This window comes from Rhinatrema bivittatum, chromosome 2 (assembly GCF_901001135.1).
Source record: "Rhinatrema bivittatum chromosome 2, aRhiBiv1.1, whole genome shotgun sequence".
Taxonomy (NCBI): Eukaryota; Metazoa; Chordata; class Amphibia; order Gymnophiona; family Rhinatrematidae; genus Rhinatrema; species Rhinatrema bivittatum.
The window spans coordinates 45,977,356-45,989,639 of record NC_042616.1 but is presented as its reverse complement, the minus strand read 5'-3'; the positions used below and the strand labels follow the sequence as shown (position 1 = coordinate 45,989,639).

Sequence of the window (12,284 nt, the reverse complement as noted above, 5' to 3'; positions counted from 1 at the left end):
AGAGTTACAGGGAACGTGGGACCCCCAGGCGCTCTCAGGTACTCCGGTATCCAGAGTTACAGGGAACGTGGGAGCCCCAGGCGCTCTCAGGTACTCCGGTATCCAGAGTTACAGGGAACGTGGGACCCCCAGGCGCTCTCAGGTACTCCGGTATCCAGAGTTACAGGGAACGTGGGACCCCCAGGCGCTCTCAGGTACTCCGGTATCCAGAGTTACAGGGAACGTGGGACCCCCAGGCGCTCTCAGGTACTCCAGGTATCCAGAGTTACAGGGAACGTGGGATCCCCAGGCGCTCTCAGGTACTCCGGTATCCAGAGTTACAGGGAACGTGGGACCCCCAGGCGCTCTCAGGTACTCCGGTATCCAGAGTTACAGGGAACGTGGGACCCCCAGGCGCTCTCAGGTACTCCGGTATCCAGAGTTACAGGGAACGTGGGACCCCCAGGCGCTCTCAGGTACTCCGGTATCCAGAGTTACAGGGAACGTGGGATCCCCAGGCGCTCTCAGGTACTCCGGTATCCAGAGTTACAGGGAACGTGGGACCCCCAGGCGCTCTCAGGTACTCCGGTATCCAGAGTTACAGGGAACGTGGGACCCCCAGGCGCTCTCAGGTACTCCAGTATCCAGAGTTACAGGGAACGTGGGACCCCCAGGCGCTCTCAGGTACTCCAGTATCCAGAGTTACAGGGAACGTGGGACCCCCAGGCGCTCTCAGGTACTCCAGTATCCAGAGTTACAGGGAACGTGGGACCCCCAGGCGCTCTCAGGTACTCCGGTATCCAGAGTTACAGGGAACGTGGGACCCCCAGGCGCTCTCAGGTACTCCGGTATCCAGAGTTACAGGGAACGTGGGACCCCCAGGCGCTCTCAGGTACTCCAGGTATCCAGAGTTACAGGGAACGTGGGACCCCCAGGCGCTCTCAGGTACTCCAGTATCCAGAGTTACAGGGAACGTGGGACCCCCAGGCGCTCTCAGGTACTCCAGTATCCAGAGTTACAGGGAACGTGGGACCCCCAGGCGCTCTCAGGTACTCCAGTATCCAGAGTTACAGGGAACGTGGGAGCCCCAGGCGCTCTCAGGTACTCCAGTATCCAGAGTTACAGGGAACGTGGGAGCCCCAGGCGCTCTCAGGTACTCCAGTATCCAGAGTTACAGGGAACGTGGGATCCCCAGGCGCTCTCAGGTACTCCAGTATCCAGAGTTACAGGGAACGTGGGAGCCCCAGGCGCTCTCAGGTACTCCAGTATCCAGAGTTACAGGGAACGTGGGACCCCCAGGCGCTCTCAGGTACTCCAGTATCCAGAGTTACAGGGAACGTGGGACCCCCAGGCGCTCTCAGGTACTCCAGTATCCAGAGTTACAGGGAACGTGGGATCCCCAGGCGCTCTCAGGTACTCCAGTATCCAGAGTTACAGGGAACGTGGGACCCCAGGCGCTCTCAGGTACTCCAGTATCCAGAGTTACAGGGAACGTGGGACCCCCAGGCGCTCTCAGGTACTCCGGTATCCAGAGTTACAGGGAACGTGGGACCCCCAGGCGCTCTCAGGTACTCCAGTATCCAGAGTTACAGGGAACGTGGGATCCCCAGGCGCTCTCAGGTACTCCGGTATCCAGAGTTACAGGGAACGTGGGATCCCCAGGCGCTCTCAGGTACTCCAGTATCCAGAGTTACAGGGAACGTGGGATCTCCAGGCGCTCTCAGGTATTTCAGGATCCAGAGATACAGAGAATACGCGAATCCCTGACAGACTTTGGTACCACAGAACCCAAGAGATACAGACTGCACAAGACTCCTGGTCACTATAATATCTCTCGCGGAAGCGAGAGGATTAAAAATAGAGAAAATGAGAGCAGTTAAGGAGCCCAAAGCTCATCTAGTCTGTCCAGTCCCAGCACAGTACCTCAGAGCCTACCTGATCTCAGGTTTTACCCTCACACCTTCATATCTAGGAATTCTCTGTTCTTATCCCAAACTTTACCATTCCAATCTCACATATAATGATCCTCTGTGCTTATCCAAAGATTTATCCTCCCATCCACATATATAATGATCCCCTGTGCTTATCCAAGGGTTTAGCCTCCTATCCTCGCATATAATGATCCCCTGTGCTTATCCAAGGGTTTACCCTCCCATCCATGCATATAATGATCCCCTGTGCTTATCCAAGGGTTTACCCTCCTATCCTTGCATATAATGATCCCCTGTGCTTATCCAAGGGTTTAGCCTCCTATCCTCGCATATAATGATCCCCTGTGCTTATCCAAGGGTTTACCCTCCTATCCTCGCATATAATGATCCCCTGTGCTTATCCAAGGGTTTACCCTCCCATCCATGCATATAATGATCCCCTGTGCTTATCCAAGGGTTTACCCTCCTATCCTCGCATATAATGATCCCCTGTGCTTATCCAAGGGTTTACCCTCCTATCCATGCATATAATGATCCCCTGTGCTTATCCAAGGGTTTACCCTCCCATCCTCGTATATAATGATCCCCTGTGCTTATCCAAGGGTTTACCCTCCCATCCTCGTATATAATGATCCCCTGTGCTTATCCAAGGATTTACCCTCCCATCCACGCATATAAGGATCCCCTGTGCTTATCCAAGGGTTTACCTTTCCATCCTCGCATATAAGGATCCCCTGTGCTTATCCAAGGGTTTACCCTCCCATCCACGCATATAAGGATCCCCTGTGCTTATCCAAGGGTTTACCCTCCCATCCACGCATATAAGGATCCCCTGTGCTTATCCAAAGGTTTAGCCTCCCATCCACGCATATAATGATCCCCTGTGTTTGTCCAAGGGTTTACCCTCCGATCCACGCATATAATAATAATGATCTCTTGTGCTTATCCAAGGGTTTAGCCTCCCATCCACGCATATAATAATAATGATCTCTTGTGCTTATCCAAGGGTTTAGCCTCCCATCCACGCATATAAGAATCCCCTGTGCTTATCCAAGGGTTTAGCCTCCCATCCACGCATAGAAGGATCCCCTGTGCTTATCCTTGGGTTTACCCTCCCATCCACGCATATAATGATCCCCTGTGCTTATCCAAGGGTTTACCCTCCCATCCACGCATATAATGATCTCCTGTGTTTATCCAAGGGTTTACCCTCCCATCCACGCATATAATTATTTATTTATTTATTTATAACTTTTTCTATACCGAAGTTCAGGTAACAGAGTTACTTATCACTCCGGTTTACATTGCAACAGATATAAATATTAAACAATGACAAGTGTCTTACAGAGAACAGGGAGAGACAATTTGGATAACATAACTGGGAACAAGAACATTACAAACTATTAATGCGAAACAAGTCCATGGAGAGGGAGATTAGCTATTGGTGTCGACAGTCTGTGGGAGTTGAGGAGTACTTAGTAAGTTATGGGAATGCTTGACCGAATAGCCATGTCTTGAGTCTTTTTTTGAATGTGCTGTGGCAGTGTATCAACCTTAGTTCCGGAGGAAGAAAATTCCACTGTTTAGGGCCTGCTGTAGATAGAGCTCTTTTACTTAATGATGTTTTCATGGGAGGCGCGTGTAGAGTTCCTCTTTGTGCTAATCTTATTGGTCGTGAAGATGTGTGAAGTTGGAGAGGGATTCTGAGGTCCGGTGGGGTGTTATTGAAAATGGCTTTGTGGGTGATTGATAGAAGTTTGAAGAGGATTCGAAATTTGACTGGAAGCCAGTGGAGCTTTTTTAGAATTGGTGTTATATGGTCTCTTTTGCTGGATTTGGTGAGACATCTTGCTGTTGCGTTCTGTAACAGTTGGAGGGGTTTTAGGGAGTAGACTGGGAGACCGTGTAGAAGTGAGTTACAGTAATCTATTTTCGAGAAAATGATGGATTGTAACACTGCTCTGAAATCACGGAAATGGAGGAGGGGACGAAGCCTTTTTAGAACTTGAAGTTTGTAGTAGCACTCTTTGATCGTAATGTTGATGAAACCAGTGAAGCTTAGTTGGTTATCCATGACCACCCCAAGGTTTCTGACTTGTGTGGAGAAGACTGGGAGTGGTGTAAGGTGAGAGCTGTTCAATGGAAGGGTGCCGTCTTGAGTGATCAGGAGGAATTCTGTCTTGTCGGTGTTGAGAATCAGGTTGAGATTTGACAGTAGTTTGTTGATGGAGAGGAGGCAGGAGTTCCAAACAAGTAAGGTCTTTTCTAGTGATTCGGTGATAGGGATAAGGATTTGGACGTCATCGGCATATAAGTGATGGGTTAACTTTAGATTTGAGAGTAGCTGACAAAGCGGGAGAAGATAGATATTGAATAACGTAGGGGATAGCGAAGAGCCTTGAGGGACCCCTAATGTGGAACTGAACGGTGGAGACTCTTTGCTATTGATCTTGACTTTGTAGTTTCTGTTTTGGAGGAAGGATTTGAACCAGTTTAGGGCTTTGTTTTTGATGCCTATCTCTGATAATCTTTCGATGAGAAAATCATGGTTGACCGTGTCAAATGCGGCCGAGAGATCAAGGAGGATGAGTAAACAGGGATGTTTGCTTTCTAGATTCATGAGAATGTTATCTGACAGAGATAAAAGAAGAGTTTCGGTACTACGGAGTTTGCGAAAGCCGAATTGAGCCGGGGAGAGGATATCGTTATTGTCGAGGAATTCCGAGAGCTGTTTGTTGACAATTCTTTCCAGGATTTTGGCAATGACTTGAAGATTAACAATGGGACGGAAATTTGCTGGGTTATCTGTAGAGAGATTAGGTTTTTTTAATAATGGTTTTAAGATAGCAAGTTTGAGAGGGTCCGGGACTAGGCCCTGTGATAGCGAGGCATTGATGATCTGGGAGATAGGCTTAGCAACGTCTTTAGCGCAAGCTATGAGCAGGTTAGCTGGAATTGCGTCGAGAGGGTGGGATGATGGCTTGATTTTCTTTAGCAGGTTTTCTATCTCTAAGGAAGAAGTAAGCTATGGTAGTGGTAGTGGTGGCGGCGGCTGTCTGGCGGGAAGGTGTTCTGGTGCATCCTTATTTGGACGACTGGCTGACCAGGATGAAGTCTATCTTTGTCGTCCGTGTAAAAAGTGACAGGGTTACTCGAGTCTCTTGGCTGGGTAGTGAACGTGTCGAAAAGTCAGTTGGTGCCATCACAGTCCATGGAGTATCTTGGTGCCCGTTTGATACACAGTTGGGCAAGGTTTTTCTCACAGAGGATCATGTTCAGAAGCTCCAGGGGCAGATTTGGCAATCATTGCAGTTACCAATGCCCAGGGTCTGGGACTATTTGCAGGTTTTGGCCTCTATGGCATTGACCTTGGAGTTAGTACCATGGGCGTTTGCACACAGGAGGCACTTGCAGGTGGCTCTTTTGGCTCGGTGGAATCCACTCTCAGAAGAATTTCATCTTTTCTTGCTACTCGAGGAAGAAGCGAGAGACAGTCTATCTTGGTGGTTGCTACGTGCAATTTGGTTTGTGGTGTGGAACTCGAGGTTCCGGATTGAGTGGTACTTACTACTAATGCAAGTCTCTCTGGCTGGGGAACAGTTTGACAGAATCAGTCTGCTCAAAATTGTTGGTCTGGGGAAGAGGTTTCCTAGTCAATCAGTTGTTTGGAGACCAGGGCAGTGCACTTGACCTTACTAATTTTTCTTCCTATGGTGAAGGATTGGTCGGTTAGAGTTCTTTCTGACAATGCGACCATGGTGGCGTATATCAATCAGCAGGGCCTGTATCAAGAGTCGAGCGATAGCACAAGAGGCTCAGGAGTTAATGCGTTGGGCGGAACTTCACCTGGAATGGATTGCGGCATCACACATCGTGGGGATCAAAAACATCCAAGCATATTTTTTGAGTCACAAGCTTTCAGATCCGGGAGAGTGGGAAATCTCAGAGACAATAGTGCAGCTCATCTGCGAGAGGTGGGGTTTGCCGCACGTGGATCTAATGGCAATGTGCCGGAATGCCAAGGCAGTTGGTTTTTCAGTCGGCGAAAGGAGCACGGGGCTGAGGGCATTGATGCTGTAGTAGTGCTTGGCCTCGATGGGTACTGCTGTACGTCTTCCCTCTGTGGCCGCTAATAGACAAAGTGTTGTGAAGGGTAGAGAAACATCAGGGTGAAGTGGTGCTTGTGGCTCCGGAGTGGCCACATCGGCCGTGGTTCATAGATCTGGTCAACTTGGCCGTGGATGGTCCGATTTGCTTCGGACATCTAAAAGGCCTTCTTCGTCTGGGACCCATATTTTCAGACCAGGCTGCTCACTTTTGTCTAGCGGCAAGGCTTTTGAAAGGAGGCGTTTGAGGCACAAAAGCTATCCCAAGGCAGTGATTACAACGCTTTTGCAGGCTAGGAGAAAGTTGACCTGTCTTTCCTATGTGAGAGTCTGGAAGGTGTTTGAAGCATGGTGTACGACCTCTGGACGCTGTGGTTGTAGATATCTTATCCTTTTTGCAGGAAGGTTTGGTCAAGGGCCTGGCTCTAAATTCTCTTAAGGTTCAGGTGGCTGCTTTAGGTTGTCTTAGAGGTAAGACTGAAGGTTCTTCCTTGTCGTCTCTTCCAAATGTTATTCATTTTCTACAGGGTGCAAAGATTTTGTGTCCTCTGGTGTGGAGATTTTTCCCACCTTGGAGTCTTAATCTTGACCTCAAAGGTTTGTGTGAGGCTTCTTTTGATCCACTCAGAAGGGCGACTCTTAAGGATTTGATGCTTAAGGTTGTTTTCCTGGTAGCAATCTGTTCAGCTAGGAGAATTCCCAAATTACAGGCCTTGTCATGCCATGATCCCTTTCTTAGGATTTCTGACTCGGGGGTGTCCTTGTGTACGGTACCTTCTTTTTTACCAAAGGTAATTTCGGCGTTTCACATGAATCAGACAGTAGAACTTCCAGCTTTTCCAGATGTGGACGCTTCTGCTCCTCACACGTGGGAGCTTAAGATTTTGGATGTATGCAGGACATTATTAAGATATCTGAAAGTTACTAATGATTTTCGTAGGTCGGATCATCTTTTTGTCCTATGGAGTGGTCCAAAAAGAGGTTTGCAGGCATCTAAGACTACCATTGCACTGTGCCTTGAGGCTATTGCTTTGGCCTACATATCCAAGGATCGTCTGGTTCCTAAGGGATTACATGCTCATTTGACGAGCTCTCAGGCTGCTTCATGGGTGAAGGCTCAGTTTCTCCGTAGGAGATATTCAGGGCGGCAACTTGGAAGTCACTGTATACTTTTACAAGACACTATCATCTGGATGTGGGAGATACAGATTCTCAATCCTTTGGTGAAAGTGTTTTGCGAGCGGGATTCTCAAGATCCCACCCAGAGTAGGGAGCTTTGGTACATCACATGAGTCTGGACTGATCTGGGTACGTACAGGGAAAGGAAAATTGTTTCGTAACTGCTAATTTTCATTCCTGTAGTACCACAAATCAGTCCAGAACCTGCACAATCTTTGGAGAGGGATAGTTGTCCGCTCAGTCTATTTTCTGGTTTTTCTATAATGCAGATTGTTTTAAAAGAAATAACAAAATTCATCAAAAAAATGTTTCTTAGGTTCAATACTGAGAAGCTGCAGGTGGCACACGAGGTTAAGTGTCAGTAAAACTTTCTCTGTCTCCATCTGCTGGTTGGGAGGCAAAACCATCCTCAGGCAGTCTGTGTACCTTATTTTCGCCCAAGTTCTTCATCAACTGTTTCAAATCCTCTCCAAGCAAAAGTTTACCCTTAAATGGCAGAGAACTCAACTGCGACTTGGAGGACACATCAGCGAACCAATTGCACAACCATAATAGTCTCCCAGTAGTCTGGACTAATCTGTGGTACCGCAGGAATAAAAATTAGCAGATAAGAACCAATTTTCCTTTACTCCCAAATGCAAGGCTCTACACTTTTTGGGAGAGGGATGGGGATGAATTACTGATGACAGGAGAGGAATCTGCTTGTGATCACAACGGATCGCTCTCAAGTTGGCGAGTTGATGCCATCCCAAGTTCAGCCTCACCGCAGAAAGTTGTGTCTTTGCTCACAGGTTCTCTGTGTTCGGCCTCGGATCCAGGGCCTATCCCCATTTCTGCGCCTTCGCCCATGCTGTGGACACGCGACTGGAGGAGCTGGGCGGGGAGCGCATCCAGGAAATGGGGGAGGGAGACGAGCTGTGTGGCCAGGAAGAAGCCTTCCGCGTCTGGGCGAAGAACGTCTTCAAGGTGAGAAGTGGGGTGGGGGGGGGGGATCCCCTGCCACCACGTCCAGCTCCGTCCTGGTGAGGCAGCCTTCGGCCCAACCCCAGCAGCTGAGCTGAAGGAAAGGTCTCAGCACGGCTCAGAGCTTGTTTCCCATGCTTTTCCAAAGCCGAGTCAGATTCATATTGCTTTCTTGGCCTGACAAAGTAGTATTCATAATAATTTAAATGAAAGGAGAAAAAAAGAAATAAAAAATTAAAAAATAATAATAACAGTAAAATTACAGGTTACAGAAAATACAACAACAAGGACAAATCTCAGATTTTGGTGCTGCTTCATATTGTCCCTGGTCAGGTGGTGGGCCTGGTGGCAGGATACCCCATACAATACTCTGCTGCTATTTCTCCTCTTTCCCCAGGATTATACAGAGGTTTTACCTGCTCATTCTTTGGTGGGAAGTCTTGGATTTTCTCTGACAGCTTTGGGAAATGTGCATCTCTGATATCTTTGTAATTTGCACAGCACAGGAGGAAATGCATTTCCGTTTCTCTTTAACCAGTGTTGCATTGCATGCAAAGCTTGGCTTCTTGGGGTTTCCAATTCATTTTATGTTTGCTTCCTTTTATTCCTAGTCTGCAATCACTTATTCTGCATTTGGTGTGAGTCTGTCTGATTTTTATGTTTGTGATCGAGGTGAGGTATTCTGTTAGTGAGTATTTATTATGTTTGGATCTGTAGCAGTCTAGCTTGTCTAATTTTTCAATTTGCATCTCCCAATAGCAGATATATTGGTGTTCTAGGGCATTCTGGGATATGGAGGAAGGGTGCCAATAAATAAGGAGGTATATGAAGGAAAGGAAGAAGAATGAGAGGATAGGGCACGTAGGGCAGTCCCTTAATCCTGGACATTGACTTCTCTTTATTTCTGAAGGCTCTAATATGTTTGGAAATAAAGCTTTCAGCCTCAGAGAATTCTCTGTTTCTTGGAGGACCGATCCTGCATTTAAAAATGTAACAGCTGGGGCTCGTTGCATCCGTTGGTAGATTGAGCCTTTCTCCCCGAATCGTCGGTTCAGTGTGCTGCGGCAGTCAAAAAAGCAAACAGAATGTTGGGAATTATTAGAAAGGGAATGGTGAATAAAACGGAAAATGTCATAATGCCTCTGTATCGCTCCATGGTGAGACCGCACCTTGAATACTGTGTACAATTCTGGTCGCCGCATCTCAAAAAAGATATAATTGCAATGGAGAAGGTACAGAGAAGGGCTACCAAAATGATAAGGGGAATGAAACAGCTCCCCTATGAGGAAAGACTAAAGAGGTTAGGACTTTTCAGCTTGGAGAAGAGACGACTGAGGGGGGATATGATAGAGGTGTTTAAAATCATGAGAGGTCTAGAACGGGTAGATGTGAATCGGTTATTTACTCTTTCGGATAGTAGAAAGACTAGGGGGCACTCCATGAAGTTAGCATGGGGCACATTTAAAACTAATCGGAGAAAGTTCTTTTTTACTCAACGCACAATTAAACTCTGGAATTTGTTGCCAGAGAATGTGGTTAGTGCAGTTAGTGTAGCTGTGTTTAAAAAAGGATTGGATAAGTTCTTGGAGGAGAAGTCCATTACCTGCTATTAAGTTCACTTAGAGAATAGCCACTGCCATTAGCAATGGTAACATGGAATAGACTTAGTGTTTGGGTACTTGCCAGGTTCTTATGGCCTGGATTGGTCACTATTGGACACAGGATGCTGGGCTTGATGGACCCTTGGTCTGACCCAGTATGGCATTTTCTTCTGTTCTTCTGTTCTTATTTATTTCTGGAAACATTTGTTCTTCTGTTGAGGAGGAACTCAGATTCCTGTTACCTACCCACCCTGACTATTTCAGTCCCAAGCACAGTGTAGGAGAAATACTTGCAGTAGGCTCTGACCCTGCAGACACACAGAGTACTGTCTGTCTACAGGGGCCAAGAGGAGGTGTTGCAGTGTTAGAGATCCTGCTGCCCCCTTCACTGCTTGGATGCCTAAAGCATTGAGCTGCTGCCCCTCCCTCACTGATGTCATTGGGGGTCATCCTGAAGAGGTGTCCTAAAGGGGGTTGCCCCTTGGAGAGCCCCTGGGAGTAATTGGCTTGGGGGGGGGGGGGGTGAGATTGAGTGAGTTTTACAGCAGCTTTGATGGGTTTGTTTAAATGTATATTGTTGTTTTGCATTTATATTGGTCAATATCCAAAACCAGTTAGACGGATAAAACAGAGGCATTCTGCAGATGTTTCGGGAAGGGGGTTAGTTGTCTGGCTAACTTAGCCAATTTTCATATCTATTCAGCTAAGCCAGCCAGAGAAACTTTAAACCTGTTTCAGAGAAGGGCTAAAAATTACCCGGCCTTGTGTGGCAGGATAACCTGCTATTTAACTGGATGTCTTCAAACAATATCCAGGAAGGCTGCTTAATAAAGCCGTGGAAGCAGAAATGCGCAATAAGCAGCCTAATGTCCAAAATTAGAATTTATTATGTAGAATCAAAATATGCAATAGGCCCGACTCCAGCTGAGTTTCGCCCTCTTTCAATAGGGCTGCATCAGGGGAGCATTCAGATACTGACTCGGTGTACAGCAACACTTTCAGCAGGTAAAATATTCAGAATGACAGTAGTGCAAATCGCTGCGATCTCTTCGGAGAACATTGAAACGCCGGCATCGGCGTGAACATTTGAAAACTGACTCGGTGTGCAACAATACTTTCAACAGGTAAAGTATTGAGGATCTCAGTAGTGCAAATCGCTGCGATCTCTTCAAAAAACATTTTTTAAGAGATCGCAGCGATTTGCACTACTGTCATTCTGAATATTTTACCTGCTGAAAGTGTTGCTGTACACCGAGTCAGTATCTGAATGCTCCCCTGATGCAGCCCTATTGAAAGAGGGCGAAACTCGGCTGGAGTCGGGCCTATTGCATATTTTGATTCTACATAATAAATTCTAATTTTGGACATTAGGCTGCTTATTGCGCATTTCTGCTTCAAACAATATCCAGCTAAATAGCGCTGTAAAAATTAAAAAAAAAAAGAAAAGGGGCCTATGGCCTAAGAATCTCTCTTCCCCAATCTATTTTAATAGTTGGCCCTGTTGGGTCAGGCAGCCCCCATCTGCCCATCCCCTTCTAAAATCAGAGTAAAGTGCTGCGGAGTTTTCTCCCCTCCCCTCCCTCATTGTGAATCTTAACTTGCCAGCTGGCTCCCCCTAGGATCCACCTGCAGTCTCAATTAGCACCAGTAACCCCCACCCCCCCCCCCAATACCAAAATCACGGCCTTGCTGGGAGAGAGATCTAAACTCACCGGCTCCCGGTAATCCAGCGTGAGAAGAGTGTGAGGCTTGGTGACTTTGTAGGCCGCTTTTTGGGGGGGTAACCCTTCTGGGCTAAAAAGGCGGGGTATAAAATGTATTTATTTATTTTATTTATTTAACTTCTTTTACTATACCGACACTCAAGACCAGGTCTTATCGTACCGGTTTACATTAGAACAAGGGGAAAAATCATATAGACATATAAGGTAAGTTTCACGGATGATTAAGTGGAAGAAGCCGAAGGTGCCCTGTCCCCCCCCCCTCATACCCAACAAATGTGCCCGAGCGCCGGCCCCAGTGAGGTCAGTGATGTTGCCCGCCAGCCACAGCATCTTTAGGCCAGGGGGCCGCATGGCGGCGATTGTTTCACATCTGGAAGCCAGATGTGTGCTCCGGGGATCCCTCCGGCCGGCTCTGGACCTGCCTGCGGGGCAGGTTTGCGGTGAGGCCTTCCTGGCCCATAGTGTGAAAAGTCACTTAGGGGAAAAACTGCAAGATAAGATAGGGAAGGGAGCGTGATGATGACCGGGGGGGGGGGGGGGGGGGGGGAGGGAACAATCCGGGGAGGAGGATGTGAGAAATCTTGAACTGACATGGAAGAAATTTTATTTTAATTATTTGTTCGATTTTTATTTTCCGCCTTTCAGGGCACTTCAAAGCATATTACAGTCAGGGACTTTGTAGGGTATTTGGCTGTCCCCAGAATGTGCCAAAAAAAATAAAAAAATAAATCATGAGATGGCATCGATGAAAACATCGCTCAATTCACACCTTTCCCCTTCTGATCCCCCGAGAGCCTTATC

At 47.4% G+C, this 12,284-nt stretch overlaps 1 protein-coding gene across 2 annotated transcripts in view; it reads left to right on the top strand.

Moving 5' to 3' along the window:
- The window catches only part of NOS3 (nitric oxide synthase 3), a 204,451-nt gene that overhangs the window by 122,542 nt on the left and 69,625 nt on the right, over window positions 1-12,284 (top strand). For both annotated transcript variants that reach the window (XM_029587976.1, XM_029587975.1), the window contains exon 16: window positions 7,987-8,161. In XM_029587976.1, the coding sequence (XP_029443836.1) occupies window positions 7,987-8,161 (175 nt within the window). The remainder of the gene's footprint in view (window positions 1-7,986; window positions 8,162-12,284) is intronic.